The sequence below is a fragment of the Pelobates fuscus genome, chromosome 4 (assembly GCF_036172605.1).
Source record: "Pelobates fuscus isolate aPelFus1 chromosome 4, aPelFus1.pri, whole genome shotgun sequence".
In the NCBI taxonomy this organism is placed as follows: domain Eukaryota; kingdom Metazoa; phylum Chordata; class Amphibia; order Anura; family Pelobatidae; genus Pelobates; species Pelobates fuscus.
Window position 1 is genome coordinate 205,105,750 of NC_086320.1, and position 22,502 is coordinate 205,128,251.

General features: G+C 40.2%; 1 protein-coding gene across 2 annotated transcripts in view; it reads right to left on the reverse strand.

Moving 5' to 3' along the window:
• Nucleotides 1-322: 322 nt before the first annotated feature.
• The window catches only part of ELP2 (elongator acetyltransferase complex subunit 2), a 162,159-nt gene continuing 139,979 nt past the window's right edge, over nt 323-22,502 (reverse strand). The window contains exons 17-22 of one of the 2 annotated variants that reach the window (XM_063451860.1): nt 18,596-18,668; nt 14,532-14,724; nt 7,872-7,990; nt 5,012-5,154; nt 3,087-3,191; nt 323-952 (exon numbers count right to left, since the gene is read on the reverse strand). In XM_063451860.1, coding sequence (XP_063307930.1) covers nt 799-952; nt 3,087-3,191; nt 5,012-5,154; nt 7,872-7,990; nt 14,532-14,724; nt 18,596-18,668 — 787 coding nt within the window. In that variant the 3' untranslated portion in view covers nt 323-798. Of the gene's footprint in view, nt 953-3,086; nt 3,192-4,355; nt 4,505-5,011; nt 5,155-7,871; nt 7,991-14,531; nt 14,725-18,595; nt 18,669-22,502 lie in introns of those variants that run through there. The other variant, XM_063451861.1, reaches the window with a different exon arrangement.

Here is a 22,502-nt window from a genome sequence, read left to right on the forward strand (position 1 = left end):
TTATGCAATGACAATCTGTCCATCAACTCAATTTACAGTGTTTACGTATATTTTTATTCTAAAGCAAAGGGAAATTTGTTAACTACATGTAATCAATTTCAATATCAAGTCATATGTAAAGCTTCACCCCCCCCCTTTTCAATAGAACATAGTCTAATATCTGCATCTCAAAATAGCGCTTAGCATTTCTCAAACAGTACACTGTCAAATAATAAACTTGACACAAAAAAAACCAATGCCATTAAAATGTAATAAAGAGTTAGAGAAGGGTAATTGGTATGAGAACAGTTTTATTTATTTTCTAACAAAGAGAAGTAATATACATACTGATATATAATATATAAAATAGCACAATTGTATCTTGCAAGATACCAATGAGGATGTCAGGTGTGGCCATAATGAAACTAGCTTCTTTGAAGCCAAGAAAAGACCATGGTTTCTTTATTTTCATATAAGAAACAACACTATTACATGAACACAAATGTGTAAAAAATAAGGTGGACCTGTATGCCGAGGTATAGAAAATCATACTATAAGCGGGTTCTAAAAAACTGCTATTTGAGTTTGCAATTTTATGTAATGTTATGGAGACAAGATATTTAAAAATGACACTTTCTTTGCTTTTCATGTCTCTATATTACTTTATGTGATGATAATATTGTGTTCAAACATTACAATACCAGCATTTGCAAATAATGACAATAGTTTTCCTTCAAGAAAGACATTTTTTTTACATTGTTTACAAACTGTATTTAATTTAGATTGTGGGTGTCCCTTTAGTTGTGTATATGTTGGCCATCATAAAGCGTTCCGGTTAACATCAAATATTTTAAGGCAATGGTCGGCTCCACAGCTCGCTAGTTGCAGCCATTCTCCTTGGTCCTCCTCATGTCCAGCCCGACCAGTGCAACTTCTCCAGCTAAGTTGTTTCACAGCCAATGTGTGACTATAACTGGTAAAAAAAAATAAAAAAAATAATAGAAATATAGATTTTACAGAGCATGTTTTATAATTTTAAGATGTATTAGAAAAAATATAATGTGGCACATGTGAGATTTTGATGAAAATATATTCTTACACACATAAATATAGGATATAAAACTGTATGATAATAAACATAGAAAGTGGAGTGCATATTATGTGAAAATAAATACCACCCAGACATTTTAGAGACAATCTTAACCCTGAGATAAGGCATTCTGAAACCTCCAAACAGCATTTCCCGAAATACAAACAGAAATGCAAACCATATACTACTGCAAAAGAATATTTAGATCCTTAGAATTTCAAGAGACCTTGAAAAGGGCAGGAGGAATTCCAGGAACAACATATATATTTTTTACATTGTGTACTTAGTTCTCATATTGTCAGCAAATACATTTTTGTTTGAGTTTTACTTTTTTGATTTATGTTGGTTGTTTTTTTGTTTAGTACAATTTTAGGCTAAGGTCACTGACATTAGGACTATCCTTTTGCAGTATTATTTTGTTAACTCTGATATACACAGTTGCAGTCTGGACCATTATAGGAATTAATTTGCGAGTTTAGGCGCTTAAAAAGATTTGCACATTTATGAGACGATCACCATAAAAGAAACCACCAGTTTGATGAAAGTGTACAAATTGTTAGGTGTGCATAAGGTTAATCTATATGGTGTATAATCTATATCCATATATATACACACACACCCCTAATCATATGATAAATCATGTGACTAAAGCTACCTAAACACTTTAGCTGTGGAGTGAATATCTAACTCCACACTCAAGCACTGATACACGCCACATACACAGTCTTATTCATAAAAACAACTTGTCGTAGACGGCTTAACAGTAGGTGTGTTTGAATAAGTATAGTAGTAGAGAGAGAGTGAGAGAAAAAGAGCTAAAGAATCCATGTGACATTAAAATGTCAAACTCAGTTGGGCTGCAAGGCTCAAATGCCATCATTCACCTAATTAGCGTACTTTATCTCAGTACTGCCAAGTGAGAGAAATTGACTTGTCACAACCTGCAGGTATTAAATATGCCGGAATTGCCAAGGTTATTAACAACACTAATGACATTTTATCCCCTCTCTTGTCAATAATTTAAACAGCATACTCTTTATCAATTTGAACTCTAAACACATTAGGCTACACATCTCAATTACACACTAATGGTTTCGAAGATGTGCTGATGCAGCTTGTTTTGGGATTTTCTTCATAATGCAAACAACATTTTAAAACTATAATAAAACTGAGAAAACCATTTAAACAATAGGTTATTAATGTAAAATCCGCACACAAAAAAACAAAAAACAACAACAACAAAAAAACCACTCAAACACCGTACTTAGGCCATTCAATCCAGAGACAAAATATAAAGATATTTATCTTATGACATGCTACAATACACTTGATTGACAAAGATATAAGGAACACTCCAAGCACCATAACCACTACATCATTATGTAATAGTTATGGCCCCAGGATCCCCCCCCCCCCGCACCCCACACACACACACACACACACACAATTGAAAGTAGCATTTGAGCAGCTTCACTTCTTACCTGAGGTTTGCCGAGTGCTCCTCCCCAACTGCACTACTTCTGCTGGAGATCTGTAATGACCTAAGCAGGACCACCATTAGATCTCCTGAGCAAAGTCCTAAAGTGCAGAGATTGCACATTGGCTGAGAATGAAAGTTGATAACTCTGAGCCGATGAGCTAAGCCTAGCACCACTCTGTTTAGCTCAGAAAGAGTTTCTGGCTGTCTAGCGGCACTCCTCACATAGCAAGTCAAACGGTTCAAACACAGTTTAACAACTTACAATGGCGGGCAACCAGGGTACCATGATCACTACAGAGCACACAAGTGGTTATGGCGCTCAGCATGGTCCTTTACTAACAACGCTCATTCAAATCAGTAACATTTCATTCAAATCAGGATTTTCTGTTTTGCCATCAGGCCAATAGGGTCAATAGGTCTTTATACAGATAGGCAAAGATACAGAATAGAAATTTCACAATTCAGTCATTATAGCTTTGATTACATCAAAATAGAAAACATTCAAAATATAGTGTGTTTGTGATTATATATACTAACCTGTGATCCATCTCAAAGCATTTAGTCCAATCATTTAAGGCTTGGTTGTACTTCCATTTGTACAAAATAATCTTCCCACATTCTAATCCAATAGCCAAAATATAACTAGGAAAGACAAAAGTAAATAAGTTAAATTAATTTATATAACAGATGAAAAAAAAAAGTGTCAGTGGGTTTTCTGAAATGCTGGCACTGTAACAAGCGCAGAAAGAAAAATGCCTCAACTGTCTGTATCTTCAGCTGTTCAGCTTGAAGAAAACTTGTAAAAAGATAGGAAAAAATATTTTGAGGCTCAAACTTTAATGTGAAAGGAAATATCGTATTGAGTGAGCTGAATATTCATCCCAATCAGATCTTCTGTTTCATGCTGTGTTATAGAACTGGACTAAATAATACAAAGACAATAAATTAAAAACAAAACAGATGGTATGCAAAGTTAACACATAAATGCGTTAAAGGACAAATGTCATCACAAAATATTGTTTTCATTTAATAATCCTTTCATTACATTTAGCCCCTGTAACCCAACTATATACACTGTCCACCACACAATAGCACCTACTCTCCTACTACAGCCTCTATCCCCTCCACTATAGACTCGTCATACCACTACAGCCCATTTCACCACACTATGCCCACTATCTGCTACTATAGTGCCTATCCACCACACAATAGCACCTATTCTCCTACTACTGCCTCCATTCCCTCCACTACCCCCCTATAATCCCAATATAGCTAAAACCAATCTAAGTCCCTATTCTCCCACTACAACCCCAAATGCAACACCACAAGAAGCCATCCCCTGACACGCCATCCCATAATCAAAATTCTTAGACACAAACCAAAACACCAGCAGCAGCCACTATACACACACGCTCTTCCCGCCCTTACCATCCAACCACCCAACTAGCAACCCAAACTAGTCGTATAAGTACATCCAATCAATACTCCAAACTTTGTGTGTATGTCTGCATGTATGTGTGTGTGTATATATATATATATATATATATATATATATATATATATATATATATATATATATATATATATATATATATATATATATATATATATACATATACACACACACACACACACACACATATGTATGTATGTACACACAAACTTTTTATTATGTAAACTGAAATGTACATTTTTTTTAAATTTTGTAATAGTTAAATAAAAGTAAAATTTTATTTACAACAAAGAAGAAAAAGTCCTTGGAGTGCTATCATTTGAGCTGTACTATACTTATTGTGGAACAGCACCAGGCAAAGGAGGCTTAGCTACCCTGGAGTGCAGGTTACTGTGAATTTTTCCTGTAATGAAATAGCTGTCTGGAGTCCAGTCACAAGACCAAACAATTCTGCTAGGTCCTTATGTCGTGTCTGTATGCGCATGCAATATAAAATCTGGTGCTGCATTTAGAAAAACATACAGAATATTATATTTGTGGTCGGTTAATTATAGACTGATATATTACAAGATTTGGTTAAAAGTCGGTGAGGTGTGCCAGAACCGACGTAGGGGGTAGGCCTGTAAAAAAGAGGGCCTCCCGCAGGTAATGTGTGAATATGTGAGGGTGCGGTGGGTGGGGTGAACAGCGTACGACACGGCAAAGGTAAGGAGAGAGGAGTGGCGTTTTATAGGAACGCTTAACTCCTCCCATAAATACAGGCCTGCGGCCTTAAACATGTCTATATCAGAGGGTGCATTCAGGAAACCAGCAAGGTGGGTAAATCTAACCCTGATTATTGTATAAAAAAACTTTTTAAATGTAACTTCCACTTTCTCCACTTTTGTTTCTCGATTCATCAGAAAGTTGATATTTGTCTTTGCCATTAAATAACTGAGAATGAGAGCAACCTATATTGTTTAACACAGGTCAAGTAAATGCGAAGCCTGTGAAAAAAATGCACACCTACCTTCCATCGTGGGCAAGAACTCGACTGACACTGACAGCTGTGACAGAATCTCCTGCATCTAGAAGGCTTGAACAAGGTTTTATACTCGCAGATGCATTCTCTTCATCAGTACAAGATGACTGACAATCACCCCAAACAATGACCTAAGAGATTTTTAAGAACAGAGTCAATCAATAAAGTTACTTACTCTGTAAACCTAAACTGTGCAACATGGTTATCTGAAAATTACCTTTCTAATTCTTGTTTAACTGACTGGCCAATAATTCAGCCAGTATCTTGAAAGACTGATATTGGCTTGACCATAAATGAGAGTTGCAGTTTGACAACTAGAAAGTTATCTGTTGGCTACCTGTACAAGCTATATTAACCCCTTCAGGACGGAGTCAATAGTGCACGTTCTGATCAAAACAAAACGTAAACAAAAACTGGAATTTGCGCTATATGTCTGGTTAACCGTAGTTCCCCTCTTTCAAATTATATGCACCCACACTTATTATATATCATTTTGTTCAGGAGAAACAGGGCTTTAATCTATCATTCACTATTCATATATGGAACATAATTTATTATGAACAAAATTGAAAAAAATGTGAGAAAATAAGATTTTTTTTTAAATTTGCATTTCCGTCTGACATTTTAACTGTGAATGTCATAATACTGTTAGGTTTTACTGCAAATAAATGCACATATTTGTAATCAGCGATGTCTCACAAGTACAACAGTATCCCCCATTAACAGGTTTTATGTTGTTTTGGAAAGTTACAGGGTCAAATATAGAACATTCCATTTTTAAATTGAAATTTTCCAGATTAGTAATGTTACCTTTGAGACAGTGTGGTAGCCAGGAATGAGAATTACCTCCATAATGGCATAGCATTTGAAAAAGTAGACAAGCCAAGGTATTGAAAGTGGGGTATGTTTAGTCTTTTTTAGTAGCCACTTAGTCACAAACACTGGCCAAAGTTAGCGTTCATATTTGTTTTTGTGTGAAAAAAGCAAAAAACGAATATTTGGCCAGTGTTTGTGACTAAGTGGCTACTAAGAAAGACTGGACATACCCCACTTGCAATACCTCGGGTTGTCTACTTTTGCAAATGGTATGCCATCATGGGGGTAATTCTCATTCCTGGGCTACCATACGCTCTCAAAAGCAACATAACCAATCTGGCAAATTTCAATGTGAAAAAAATGAAATGCAAGCCTTATATGTGACTCTCTAACTTTCCAAAACACCATGAAACCTGTACATGGGGGGTACTGTTATTCTCGGGAGACTTCACTAAACACAAATATTAGTGTTTTAAAACAGTAAAACATATTACAACAATAATATAGACCATAAAAGTGCAGTTCGCTTGTAAAAAATGCGAAAAAAGTCACTTTTACTTAAAATATCATCGTTGTAATACAATTTACCAGTTTGAAACACTAATATTTGAGTTCAGCGAAGTCTCCTGAGTAAAACAGTACCCCCTATGTACAGGTTTTATGTTGTCTTGGAGAGTTACAGGGTCAAATATAGTGCTTGCGAATTAAATTCTCTGCACTTTCTCCCTGTGTTGTCAGGCATGTCAATCAAATTTTAATTAATCAAATCACATAATTACGTTAAAAGATTATTTAAATATACACGTAGAATTTTAATATATATGCATTTAAAGGTATTTAAATTCTACGTGTATACTAATGTAATTTTTTATGTAATTATATGTATTTATCTATATATATATATATATTTGCGGTTATTTGTATTTTATATATAGATATATATAGAATGTCATTCTAAGTGTATTTTGTTACCGATATATATATATTAATAACAAAATACAGTTAGAATGAAATTACATATGCATATATAATTTATATTAAATTTTGTTTCAATATTTTATTTATTTATTTTATTATTTTATTTATTTATTATTTTAATTATACGTATTTATATATAATATATATATGTACATCTATTATATATATAATATATATACATATTATATATATGTAACGTCATTCTAAGTGTATTTTAATACTAATATATATATACTTATATTAATATTAAAATACACTTTGTATGACGTTACATATATATATAATATGTATATATAATATATATACATATTATATATATATATAAAATTATATTTATTTTATTTTTACACCGGTCTAATTTATTTTTTTTACACCTCCTACCAGCAGGGGGACTGTCTGATATTTCAAACAGTCCCCCTGCTGGCAGATCCATAGCCAGCTATAGGGGGCGATTTGAGAGCGATCACATGGCCCCCGGGGGCCTCATTTGCCGGAAGGGGGCTGCCTGGGCTGCCAGGCAGTCCCCCAGAAGAGGATCGCGGCGGAGGTAAGTAAATCATACCTCCTGGGGCTGCAAGCCGTTACGGCGTACCATGCCGTCGCAACGGCTTTAAAGCCCATTTAATGCGTGACGGCATGGTACGTCGTAACGGCGGGAAGGGGTTAAACACAAGGTTTAAAGTTAATAATAATAACAAAGTATTTAACTAGAAAAGGTACATTCAGATTACTCTGGTTTCCAAGTACGTCCTGGTGATGTTAGCTTAGCCCAACATCCAGGGGTTGTTACTATCACCCAATTTAATGGTACTCATTTTAACTACCTCGGAAGGATTTGAACCTGCGACCCAAGGGTTAGAACAGATTCTGCTGATGCATTAGCCCACTGAGCTATTTCACCACTAGCTCTTGTCATCTGCAAACTTTCTGAACTTTATACACATTTTGAATAAACAAAGTTCACTTCCAGGTAATGAGTGGTTAACACTACATAAAATGTAATCTACTTGGTTTCCTACACAGCAGCACACATTCAAGTCAGTTTATAATATACCTTTTTGTCTCTGCTTCCTGTGACGAAATATCTGCTGTCTGGAGTCCAGTCACAAGACCAAATAATTCTGTTATGTCCTGTTGTCTTGTCTGTATGCGCATACAATATAAAATCTGGTGCTGCATTGGGAAAAACAGAAAACAATGGAACATCAGCTTTCTACTTCAGGAGTTTGAAAGGACAATAAACGGAAAAAAATAATGCATTTCATTTCATCCTGTCTTTATGTTGTCAATGAGGGCTGACAGTGCATTGAGCAGCATTTCACCGTTGATGACCAATCAGTGTCAATGTGGATATAGTGATGGCGTGAAATATAGAAAGACAGCCTTAACATATATTGGAGAGCTAGGATGTGGGCATGAATGACCAGGTCGGTGTAATAAAAGCTAATTACTTAACATGAATCTCAAAGAGATATTAACTCAAGCCTCTGTGAATAGTGAACACCCTTACACGTTATACATTGTTTTTCACTGTCCATCTTACTTTTGTATAAATACAACTCATGTAGGCAATCCTATCTCATCACAAAATGTCCATCACAGACAGGGCCGGATTAAGAGCCCAGTGGGCCTGGTGCTGATAATTATGATGGGCCTAATTACAAATTAGGAGACACTGATACATAGGGGACATTAGAGACTTGATAAAGACCTGGGTACAGGTCGAAACGTTGCGGTGTCCAATAAACCTGCCTAAATCTATCACAGTGAGTGCCTGAGATTTTTTCTTTTATACTAGGGGACACTGAGACACTATGAGAAATGGGGACACAGAGACATTGGGAGACTAGGGGACTTTGGGAGTCTAGGGAACACTGAGACACTAGGGACACTGGCACACTACATACACTGAGAGACACCAGGGACACATGGGGATACTGAGATACTAGGGACACTGGCTGGGAGACATGGGGACACTGCCATGTCTCCTATGTCTCAAAGTCGCCCAGTGTCCCCATGTCTCCCTGTGTCTCCATGCCTCTCAGTGTCCCCATGTCGCCCAGTGTCCCCTAGTGTTTGTATCTCCATGTCTCCCAGTGTCCCTTAGAGTCTGTGTCCTCGTGTCTCCCAGTGTCCTGATGTCACTAGGACACTAGGGGACACTTAAAGACATGGGGACACTGGGAGACATGGGGCCACTGAGCCACTAGGGACAGTGGCTGGGAGACATGGGGACACAGACTAGGGGCCACTGGGAGACATGGGGCCACTGTGTCCCTAGTGTCTCAGGGTCATGGGCGTCCGAATGGGGAGGGTAAAGGGGGGTACTTGGCCCTTCCTCCCCCCCCCCCAGATTTTTCAGCTTGTGCTGCTATTTTTCGTTTTAGTGTGAGAATACAGTGCAATACCAGTGTGAATGGAGAAAGACAGGAAGCTACAGCTTATCCCTGCCTCTCTCTCATGACTGAAACCACAGGGGAGCAGCACAGAGGCAGCCTACAGAGCAGGTAAGTGAGGGATGGGGGGGTGGGGGAGACCGCATAGAGGAAGGTAAAGTAGAAGGAGCAGAAAGGTTCTGCAAGGGGCAGGAGGGGTCAGCAAGGAATAGAAAGGGGCAGCAAGAAGCAGGAAGGGGTCGAAAGGTTTTCAAGGAGCAGAAGGGTAAAGTAGAAGGAGCAGCAAGGAGCATGAGGGGTCAGCAAGGAGCAGGAGGGGTCAGCAAGGAGTAGAAAGGGTCTGCAAGAGGCAGGAGGGGTCAGCAAGGAATAGGAAGGGGCAGCAGGAAGGGGTAGGGACGGTCTGCAAGGAGCAGGAGGGGTCACCAAGGAGTAGGAAGGGTCTGCAAGGAGCAAGAGGGGTCAGCAAGGAGTAGGAAGAGGCAGCAAGGAGCAGGAAGGGGCAGCAAGGAGTAGGAAGGGGCAGCAAGGAGTAGGAAGGGGCAGCAAGGAGTAGGAAGAGGCAGCAAGGAGTAGGAAGAGGCAGCAAGGAGTAGGAAGAGGGAGCAGGAAGGGTCTGCAAGGAGCAGGAAGGGTCTGCAAGGAGCAGGAAGGGGCAGCATGGAGCAGGAAGGGGCAGCATGGAGTAGGAAGGGGCAGCATGGAGTAGGAAGGGGCAGCATGGAGTAGGAAGAGGCAGCAAGGAGCAGGAGGGGTCAGTAAGGAGTAGAAAGGGTCTGCAAGGGGCAGGAGGGGTCAGCAAGGAGTAGTAAGGGTCTGCTAGGAGTAGGAAGGGGCAGCAAGGAGAAAGAAGAGGCAGAAAGGAGTAGGAAGGGTCTGCAAGGAGCAGGAAGGGTCTGCAAGGAGCAGGAAGGGTCTGCAAGGAGCAGGAAGGGTCTGCAAGGAGCAGGAAGGGCCATCAAGGAGCAGGAAGATCCATCAAGGAGCAGAAAGGGATCAGAAAGAGAAAGGAGCAGAAGGGCGCAAAATAAGCAGAAAGAAGCAGAAAGGTGAAGGAGCCTCAGAAGACAAAGAAGACTGTGTCAAATGAAGGAGAAGAAAATGAGATTGGAGCACTTCATTCTGGACACCACATCATAAGGCGTTGGTATCTGGGCCTGGCAGGGACACTTTGGACCTTCTCATCTCCCCAGGTAAAAACAAACAATATCAGTGTTAATGTGTTCACTTTTATTTACTGAATGTCAGGAAACACAGAGGGCCGCTGGGTAGGGGTGCCGCTGATTGGCTAGATGGGTCAGCTAGCACTCTAAGCCAATCAGTAGCTCCCCATTCATAAAAACGTAAAACATTTTTATAAATTGGGAACTAGCGATTGGCTTAGAGTGTCAGCTGACCACTCTAGCCAATCAGCGGCACCCATGCCCAACGTCAATCTGCACTTCCTGACACTCTGTTTCAGAAGTCGAATACCACTGAGCGACCTGGAGATCTGGAGCTGAAGGAAGCCTTTGGGGGTAAACCATTTGAGAGCGGTTTCACCCCTTCAAAGAAAGAGCACCCAGGGGCCTCCTTGCATCACAGCATTTTCATTTAGATAAAGTTGTTATGGTGACCAGAATGTTCCTGTAATTTGATGAAAGGAACACTATAGTGTCAGGAATACAAACATAAATTCCTGACACCATAGTTGTGAAAACGCTATTCATCCTTGCATCATGTGAAAATGACTATGCTCCTTCCTTTTCATGACACTGTCAAAAAGGGGCCAAGCATGGATGTCATTACAATTATGCCCCCCCCCCACAGAAAAATCCCTGCGGACGTCCATGCTCAGAGTCCCCATGTTCCCCAGTGTCCCAATGTCTCAGCGTCCCCATGTCTCGGAGCTGCTGTCTGGACTCTCTGTGCAGAGCTGCTCCCCCGCGGATCAGTGAGTGGAGAGAGGCAGGGAGGGAGATGCCGTAACTTCTTATCACTGCCTCTCTCCATACAAACAGCGACCCCTACTGGCCGGCGCTGGTATTGCAGAATAATCTATGTTTATACTCAGACAGACATTTGTATTGCCGGTATTACTGCAATACCGGCACCGGCTAGACAGCATCAAATACCTGAGAAATACTTCTTAGAAATGCCTGGCAACCCTAAGAAATACATGAGAAATACCTGGCAACCCTAAGAGTAGTGTGTAAAAAAAAATAAATTTTTTTTTTTTTTTTTTTTTTTTTTAAACCAATGGGCCTATTCCATGGGCCTGGGCCTGGAGCTGCAGCTCCATCAGCCCCTATGTTAATCCGGCCCTGATCACAGATATGTGGTGGTGTCTTCGGGCTGGTTGAGAATCATGTTGAATGTATTGAATGAACACCTACAGTGCCATCTGTGATAACCAATATTACTTTGGCCTGGATGATTACCATGGGAAACCGTCCACTAAAAAATCAGAAGTGACTTAAGTAGCAACCATTAAAAGAAAACTCTAAGCACCATAGCCATTACAGCCCACTGCTGTAGATATGGTGCTACGAGTGTCCTGGCACTCTCCCATGGTAAGTTCTAAACACATTTTAGCACTGGGTCATGCCAGCTGCTTGTGACTTCAGTCTGCTCATCTGCAGAATCCATTTAACAGCTCTACAAAGTTAAGGAGGGTCATGAAGGATTGTGCCCATTGGCTAAGAGTGTCATGCTGTACTCTATAGAGACATCTGGCTATTCCTGCTGGTGCCAGTGGGGGGGATCCAGATAAGTTAGCAAAGCATTCTAAAATGGTCGGACTACTTACCACCGGATGGTGCCAGCACACTTCTGCTACTATAACCCTGACAGCAGCCTGTAGTGATTATGGTGCTTGGACTGTTCCTCTAAATTATGGGATAAGACTTTACAAGAAGGGGAGAATCAAGTCTTTCTTTTTAACCTTTTTAAAGAACCAAATATTCAAAATTATAATATTTTTTATTTGTTCAGTGCCAACATATACACAGAGTAAAAAGAAAAGGTAAAGCGTATTAGTAGCTTGATAAGATTTAAGCCCACGGTATGGCTTTAAAACATTGCTGCTGAAACAGAGAATTTAAAATGCTAACTGGGTTTGAGAAAAGCAGAAATATTGCTGTGTTCATAACACAGCCACCCTGATGGTCACCAGAGTGAATGTCTAAAAATGGTGCATGCCATCTAGAACTAATTATGCCTTACAGTGCCACATGAATAAAAGTACTGCAGCAAAAAAAAAAAAAAAAAAAAATTCTGGCTATTTTAAATGAAACACTTTTACTTAGCAGACGTTTCATTTCATTTTATAAAATGTCTCTTTTCTGTTTTGTTGCAGGTAAAGTGTCTTCTGCTTCCAAGTCGTCCTCATGTTGTCTGGTTTGTATAATTTCCGACATACCCTGTTGTGCATTACTGCTTGATCTAGAGTCTGGCAGTGATGATATATGAGAGCCATCATGCAGCATCACATCTAACAATAGGATACAAATTATCAGCTGCAGTGCACTCTGTTACATAATGCCTCAACTGTGCAGGGCTCACTATTTCTCGCTATCTTACAACATACATTTTCTCTTAATGAAAATGAAAGATCTCCTTGTGACAATTTTACTGAAGTCTGGGAATGCCAATGGAAAGACATACAAATTATTGTCCTAAAAGCTAAAGTTCATACATAAGTACCTGAGCTAGAATGTAGGGTTAGGACATAATTAACACATGAATCTAGCATGTCTTGGGAAGTTAAAGAAATGTAACTGGAAGTATAGTGAAAACGTTTCTCAGAAAGTGGACTTGAGTGGAGCAGCTCTATTCAGAGGTGAAGCAAAAATAAAATATAAGCCTAATTATTAGTCCCATACGTACAAGCATATAGAGGACAGTAAGACAACAAAAGTGTTTAATCGGCAACATAAACAAAGTTGTTTTTTCTTTCTATTTCTTGAATGTTACTGTCCAGTAGCTAACCCTCTAACAGGCAAGTATACATTTTCAGTTTGCAAAAAAAGATTTTGACCATGGAATGTAGATTATATTACAACCCAGCTTTGGTAACCAACTGATAACATTCACAACTCTTTACTTCTGCCAGTAATGTTGGCAACCTCAGAAACATTATCTATCTGAAAACTAGGCCTAAACTGTGATTTCATGTTATTCTCATAATGTCAAGTAGGCCTATATCACAAAGTAAAAAACTAAACAAAAAAACAATAACAAAAAACTGTAATCTTTAGCCTCTAATGCAAAGTAAATTCCCTTGAAAGCACCAAAGAGCAAAGAACATTGATGATGCTCATAGGTGAGAAGTGTCATATTAACCTATTATTTTCAATAATCTTTTTTATTTCCAATTTCTTTCATTTACCTTAGACCACTGACTAGAAGTGGTCCCTCGTGGTCCAGAAACAGTCCAGGATTTATATATTTTACTATTCTATTACAATTGAGATACTGACAAAATGGATTAGTGGTGGTCTAGGTTTGGGAACCACTGCATCTAAATGGACATTTCAGGTATGTGTATTTACCATGTTTTCAATTTCTATCTGTCATAGTTCAGTCAAGTGTTTACTTGCTCTTTAATTAGTATAATTAACCAGGAATAGCTAGTTAATACTGTTTGCACATGGAAAAAAAAAAAGGTTAACTGCAGTGTTTAAAATCGTTCAATTCACTGTGGTGCACATTCTTCCTAGAAATGTAGTTCTACGAATTCCTACGTAAAGGAATACTATAGGGTTAGGAACACAAACTCACTTAAATATAGTAAAAAGCTCACGTTAACTTCAGCTCTGCCTGGGTCTGCTGGCACTGACTCCGCCCCTGATCTGCCTCCTTGGTTGATATAATCAGAAGTGATGATTTCAGCCAATCACAATACTTTCCCTGGTCAATCAGCATCTCCTCCTTAAATCAATGTATCTATATGGGGAAAGTTCAGTGTCTCCATGTAAACCGCCTGAGTGACTGCTACTCAGGCTGTAATATAAACACTGCCTTTACTCTGAGAAGGCAGTGTTTACAACAAAAAGGATGCAGTGACATGGTATAGACACCAGAACAACTACATTAAGCTGTAGCTGTTCTGGTGACAATAATGTCCCCTTAACTGTCTGATAGTAAGTGTGTGTTTATACTGTGATTTTTCAAACATCCAGGTCCTATATATTTAAAATAAATGTGATTTCAAAAATGAAATAGTGGAGTTATATAGCTGAAGTATTTATTTTGTGCGCACATATCTGCACATTTTCCTTCTTTTCCTGTGCAGATATCCAATTAGCAGAGAGCAAATAAACATACTTGCTATTTACCTGACTGTGCTGGGATTCCCACTTGCTTCTTCCACAGGGACCAGTTTCTATCTCTGGAAACTGCTAATAAGAATTTGTCATCCGGAGAAAATGCCATCTGAGTAACCGTAAGATTGTGAAAAAACAGGCTCTGTATTTGCTTCCAGCTTGTGGAACTCCACAAAATAATTGACGCATGTTCTCTTTTAGAAGCCTAGTAAGGAAAAAGAATGCGTGTCATCCAAAATCACCATAAATTTAACCCCTTAATGATATTCTGCTTTATTTGCTCAATTGATCATGACTGCAGTTCAACCATATGGTCAGAGCTGAACAATTCTTCATAAAAGTCAGCAGACTCTCTGAAAAGCTTTGTATACAGAAGGGCTAACATTTCCAGAATACTTTGAATGCAATATGTCCAGAGAATCATGAGAGTTGTAGTTGAGAAAAATCGGGTGGGGGAGGGGGGGGGGGGGGGGGGGAACGACACAGGGGCTGGAGTTGGAGATGCCTGCACTTTGCAAACACATGGTGTTTAGTATCGCCGAAAGCAATGAACCTTCACTACTGTCTGTTTATAAGTAGTGTGTTTGTAATATATATTTATTACAAACAAACAACTTATTTGCTGCTTTGTAATGCTTCATTTTATTGCGATCAGTATAGCCAGGGCACGCTTTAATGTAGATGTGTCTGTACGTGTATCTGTGTTTTTGTTTATTTGCAAGTGCATTAAGTTGTGCGTACGTATGTCAGTGTATCTATATGTAATCAGTGTGTGTATCTTTGTGTCTATCTGCATGAATGTCAAGTTGTGTATCTGTGTCAGTGTGTGTGTCTGTATATCTGCATGTGTATCTGTGTGTGTGTGTGTGTCAGTGTATGTGTACACATCTCAGCATTCAAACGCCAACAGTAAACACAAATACACCACTGAATTCAAACTTCAACACACAAACACACTCTTGCATTGAAATGTTAACACTACATACAAACACACCTCTGTGTTAAACACAAAAATTAAAGGATCACTATAGTGTCAGGAAAACAAAGCGGTTCACTGACACAATAGTGCCCTGCGGGTGCCCCCACCCTCAGGGTCCCCTTCCCGTAGCGCTAAAGGGGTTAAAAACCCTTCAGCCACTTACCTTTATCCATCTTTTGGTTACCTCAGCGCTGATTACCTCTCCTCCCCCGCCGACGTCAGCGGAGCCGAATGCGCATGCATTCAAAGTGTCCATAGGAAAGCATTTCTCAATGCTTTCCTATGGACGCTCTGCGAGATGGAGGCGAAATGTGTCTCCAGCGTCGCAGATGCGCCTCTAGTGGCTGTCCGGAAGACAGCCACTAGAAGCTGGATTAACCCTAAATGAAACTGCTTCAGTTTCTCTGAAACTGCTATGTTTGCATCTGAAGGGTTAAAACCTGAGGGACCTGGCACCCAGACCACTTCATTGAGCTGAAGTGGTCTGGGTGACTATAGTGTCCCTTTAAATATAAATATAAACACACCCCTGCATTTAAAAATGAACACTACACATAAATGCATACTTGAATTCAAACGCCAACACCCTATACAAACACACCCCTACATTCACATAAACATACTCCATACAAAAGCAAGCTTACATTCAAACACACAAACACTGATCAGTGCTAAATACAACCTTACAAGCATGGGAAAATGGTAGAGCCCCAGCAGTCAACGCATTGTTGGAGTTGCATTACAGATGGGAGATCTACCTTTTGGCCACCCTTGCAATAGCAGGACCCCAAAGACAGTCTTGCACCAGGACCCCCTCTCTACTTTAGTTGCAGTGGAGGGTGTAATTGCATGCCAGGGAGTGGGGGGGGGGGCTAGATCCAGGGGGCCCAAGCAACCATTATTAAAGACGGCCACGAGTACAGTGAAGTGCTATTGTCAAGTAAATTTGACCACACAATAGAAATGTGCTGTTTGAACCCATTAGGTGTAACAAATTGCAGGTAGTCATACAACAATAATAAGGCAACATAGGGTAAATTCAGTAAATTACAATTCAATCCAACGTACATGAAAAATAAGGGTGAGAATAAATCTCATCTTTAGGTATACACCAAATCGGCATTAAAGGGGACTTGGATAAGAATGGCAGAGGAAGATGAGAGGGAGGAGGAGATGGTTACCGTATATACTCGAGTATAAGCCGACCCGAATATAAGCCGAGGCCCCCAATTTTTCCCCCAAAAACTGGGAAAACTTATTGACTCGAGTATAAGACTAGGGTGGGAAATGCAGCAGCTACTGGTAAATTTCTAAATAAAATTAGATCCTAAAAAAAAGATATTAATTGAATATTTATTTACAGTGTGTGTATAATGAATGCAGTGTGTGCGTATGAGTGCAGCCTGTGTGTGTATGAGTGCAGCGTGTGTGTATGAGTGCAGCGTGTGTGTATGAGTGCAGCGTGTGTGTATGAGTGCAGCGTGTGTGTATGAGTGCAGCGTGTGTGTATGAGTGCAGCGTGTGTATGAGTGCAGCGTGTGTATGAGTGCAGTGTGTGTGTGTATGAATGCAGTGTGTGTGTGTATGAATGCAGTGTGTGTGTGTATGAATGCAGTGTGTGAGTGCAGTGTGTGTGTGTGAGTGCAGTGTGTGTGTGTGAGTGCAGTGTGTGTGTATGAGTGCAGTGTGTGTATGAATGCAGTGTGTGTATGAATGCAGTGTGTGCAGGGCCGGTGCAAGGATATTTGCCCCCCCCCCCATATGTCCTGACCTCCCCTCCTCCTCCCTCAGTGGTCCTTACCTCCCCACCCCCGTGTTCCTTCACCCCCCTCCCCCAGTGGTCCTGACTCACCCCTCCCCTAGTGGTCCTTACCCTCCCCTCCCCTAGTGGTCCTTACTTCCCCCTCCCCTCCCCTAGTGGTCCTTACTTCCCCCTCCCCTCCCCTAGTGGTCCTTATCCCCCCCTCCCTCCCATAGTGGTCCTTATCCCCCCCTCCCTCCCATAGTGGTCCTTATACCCCCCTCCCTCCCATAGTGGTCCTTATCCCCCTTCCTCCCATAGTGGTCCTTATCCCCCCCCTCCCTCCCTCCCATAGTGGTCCTTATCCCCCCCTCCCTCCCATAGTGGTCCTTATCCCCCCCTCCCTCCCATAGTGTTCCTTTTCTCCCCCCCTCCCTCCCATAGTGGTCCTTATCCCACCCCCCTCCCTCCGATAGTGGTACTTATCCCCCCCTCCCTTCCATAGTGGTCCTTATTCCCCCCCCTCCCTCCCATAGTGTTCCTTTTCTCCCCCCCTCCCTCCCATAGTGGTCCTTATCCCCCCCTCCCTCCCACAGTGGTCCTTATACCCCCTTTTTTTTATTATTATTTTTTTTATTATTATTATTTTTTATTATTATTTCTTATTTTATTTATATTTTTATTTATTTTTCGTCCCCCCTCCCTGCTTGATACATGGCAGGGAGGGGGGCTCTCCTTCCCTGGTGGTTCAGTGGGGGGGAGAGGGGGGCTGGCAGAGCTGTAACTTACCTCTCCTGCAGCTCCTGTCAGCTCTCTCCTCCTCTGCCGGTCCGTTCAGCTCTTCTGTCAGCTCCCAGTGTAAATCTCGCGAGAGCCGCGGCTCTCGCGAGATTTACACTGGGAGCTGACCGAGGTGCTGAACGGACGGCGCGGAGGAGGAGAGAGCTGACAGGAGCTGCAGGAGAGGTAAGTTACAGCTCTGCCAGCCCCCCTCTCCCCCAGTCTGTATTATGGCAATGCAAATTGCCATAATACAGACCTTGACTCGAGTATAAGCCGAGTTGGGGTTTTTCAGCCCAAAAAATGGGCTGAAAAACTCGGCTTATACTCGAGTATATACGGTATATGCTGATTACTCAATTTACAGAAATCCCATGGTGGCAGGTGTTTAAGTAGGATCTGTCACTTTTATCATACGACAAAGCTGTTCCTCCCCCCACTTTTTTTTTTAAATGATTTTATCTTTATGAAATACTCAAAATGTTTGGTGAGATAACAGAGCCACTTAACGTTAACAAAAAGCAAAACAAACAAACAAACAAACAAACAAAAACAAGCAAAATATTTTCTCTTTACCTTACATGCTGAAGCAATCACAGTTCGTGCTTGGTTACAAGCTACAGAGAATATTTCATAGCCATGTCCATACCTAAAAACAAGTGAAAGTAAAATGTATTTCCAAAAATATAAAAATTAATCTAAGAAAACGAAGACAGCTCTTGATAGCATGGTCAACAGTAGCTGAAGTGAAGGATCAGCTCATCTTAATTTTATATTAATGTGTTGGATAGATAATGCATTAAGCTCATTCAGAAACTGAATGGCTACAACAGGTTACCATTTGCATGCCTTACATATAAAAGTCCCAAGGTGCTTAGTCAATCTCAGCAGCTCATAAAAGTACAATCAAAGTTGTAGTAACAACTTTAAAAAAAAATGAATAAAGTCTCCAAGTACAACCATGGGCATAACCCAACATAATGAATAAATGTTTACAATAGAAAAAAAAAAATAGGTACAATTCAAAAAAATTAAAAAATTCTTGAGAGCTATATGGGTTTTTGTTTTTTTCCCAATATTATAAAAGAGGGAATACGGAGAGATGAACACAAAACATGGGCAGCATACATCGTCTTTCACAGAAATACATAATAGGTACAGTTGAAATGCGCAAAGTCATCAAACTGGTTCTACGTGACAATAGAAGTATAATTGCCAAGATTGTGGGTTACAAGTCAGGAAAGGTGATATTGGCAGTAGATGTATTTGTATATTTTTGTGAATATTTCTTTTACATTTGTTTTCTTCTTCATAACCAGTATTGTCGAAATCCCTAGTCCTGTTGCAATGTAACAGTTATTTCAAACATAGGTGGCAGAACTGTTGTGGTTTTGAATGAGAACTCTAAAGTGTGCATAAAGGAGCCGCAGGAGGCGGGGAAAATGGGGGATGACAAGAAATAAAATGCAATAAATGAGAACAACAGAAAACCGTTACAGCGTCTTAAGAGTGTGTTACAGTCTTAAGTCGTCCATATTGTAGCATTGGAGTGGTGTCATTTAAGTATGAATGTGTCTCCTGTGAAAGTAGCCTAAGGGTTGTGGATCACAGTGGATGCTTGCCTTCCTTGTTCTTTTTGTAGAGTACAAGTACACAAGCGCAATAGGTGTGCGTATGGGCAGACAGTTTTTCAAAGAGGAAATCGTGATGTATTTTATCCATAAGTTGAATTGTACTTGGGCATGTAGTTTGCTTCCAAGAGGAGGCAATCAAGTTTTGGCCTGCTGGAATAGTGATTGCTATAATTTGTTTATGGGCTATACTTGATGTAGATGAGAAAAAAAAGGAAAAGGCAAAAGGTTGGTGTGACCGAGATGTCTGTCAGCTTGGAAAAATAAGTGGACTTCAGACCAAAGTGGTTGGATTACTTGGCAGCTCCAGCAGATTTGGTACATAGTTCCTTCTCCAGATTTGCATCTCCAGCATTCTGCTGAAGTTGAAGGATAAATTTTTACATGTGACTAGGTGTTAGATACCATCGGTAGAATTTTTTTTTTTTATGTGCCTCATTGTTGGTGCAGCATTCAATAAGTGTATCTTACACTCTTCAATAAGAGTGTGAAAAGCTAGGTTGCTAGCATAAAGCTATCACACATCTAGCACCAGGGCATACCGGTGAAAATCTCAACAAATCACTTTAACATCTGGCCACATGGCTAGAGAGTTAGTAATGTGTAGTGATATTATACGCAAACCTAGTTACAGTTATAGGTATACTGAAACCAATTAAGCACATAGGAATACAAAAAAGTGGGTTAGGTATGCTCATGCGGGCCCGCTGTGAGATGCTGAGGTTGGCAAGATGACTTGCCCAGTGAGGAATTCTTCGCGTGGAAGGTATAGTCATTTACTTGGGCGGACAATGGTCCATTCACTCATGAGTTTCGCTGGAGATTTTCGGTAGGGCGGTTTTACTCTGGTTTGTCAGGCAGAGTTGTCAGAAATTTCCACTCTTTCAGGAACTTCATTCGATCTTCTGGATTAGTAACATGAACACCCCCTTGTATAGGATTCCTGTGTCTCGTAGAGCATGTGTGAAAGGTGTGAATTCCTTGCAATTAGTAAAGGTGGCACAGATTAATCCACAAATAATTTAACCCCTGTGAATTTGGTGGGGAACTGTTCTGTATTCCTTGAGGCCTGCATTATGCTTTCCTTCGCAGAGAAGTAGTGTAGTCGCGCAATTACATCACGGTGGGGAGAGGCAGGTAGATGTTTTGTCTATGGAAGGCGGTATATGTGGTCTAAACGAAGGTCGTGCTCTGGGTGCTCAGGGACCAAGGTCTGGAGCAGCACTGTTGCATATACCTGTAGCTCTTGCAGTTTAATCTCCGCTGAGATGCCCCGTAGGCGGATGTTATTGCGCCTATAACAATCTTATTAATCAGTGACTTTGGTTATAAGAGAGGACAGATGTCTATTCGGTCTTTTTTTCTAGATGAGCTTTGCGTTCGCCTATTACTTTGATATCTGCCCTGACATCTCGGGCCAGCTTTGCTAATTTAGCTTGCAGTGACACCTGGAGCTTATGGAGCATTCGTTTGACTGGAGATTCTGAGGCCAGTGTTATGATTGAAATGGAGGTGGAGGCAAGATTGCTGTTTTCAGAGAATAATGTCCGGGAGTTCGGCTCGTCGACGCTATCTTTGGCAGGTTTCTGTGGTGAGAGTAATGCCGAAATTTGCAGCATGGCAGTTTTACGTTTAATTTTTTTCACCTGATCGGTGCGACATATCGATAGGGCAACAAAATAGTTGTTTTTTTGTACTAAGTTTGATGAAAAATGGGTGTTTAATCGATGTTAACTGGCTACACCTCGGAGGGGGATGTTCATTACAGTGAGCATCAAGGCCACGCCCCACATATTTGTTTTTAGATGCATTTTAATAGCATTCCAGCATTTAATAAAAATAATTTGTCTAGTGTAAATGCTAACTGAGAGTGACTAAAGGGATCTCAGGTGCATACACATCTTTAAAGTGCTTAATGATATCGATCCACATTTTAAAGAAACACTCTATTGCCCACCTCTCACTTGTTTCTTTTTTAATCACGAACGAGTTGATATACCCTAAGTTTAAACAGTCATGCACTTACTTATGCAATTTTTTTATTGGGAGTATATCTAAATATAGCTTGCAAAATTATTCTTGTTTTGCCTGCAGCTTTTGCAAGCATTCCCCTTCTTCCCCAGCAAGGACTGAAATACCCAAATTAAAGGTTTCTCAAGTGCTTTATATGTGTGAAGTGTTCCTTTAATATGATCGAATGTAGCATGTATCAAACAAATGGTTTATTACGGTGTAAAACCATTTAGAAACACAGAGGGCTACATCCGGACATGTACAGCTTTGGGGTAGAGCAGAATGGAACATATAACAGGGTTGCCATAATACAAAAAGATTTAGGAGATAAAGAAATTTATAGGAATAGTTACAAAGGGTTCGAAAGACTAGACAGCACACTTTGTAGTAAGACAATAGAGATGAAGAGATAGCAACTGCAATTTACATAAATTAAATTGGGTTGTAAGTTCCTGAATCCAGACCTTTGGACATGTGATAAATATGTCCACATCTCGAAATGAATCTACACCCAAACAATACATTTACTGAACAAGACAGCCAACACTATACATAACCAGTACTGAATGACAGAGTTAAACAATGCCCATCAATCCCTAAATGGGACTATCCAAAATGTAATAAGGTCTGTAGTAGTATCGTGTCATATCATTAGATAGAAAGGAAGACCCTTTTCTGAACACCCAGAGAGATGCAGCATTGTGTATATCTGTGTGGACATCACTGACCTTCAACTATTACAATACATTGATGCTTTAGAGTGGCTTTATGTATCACTAACCTTCATCCGTTTCAATACAATGATACCTTAGAATGGCTTTATGCATCACTGACCTTCA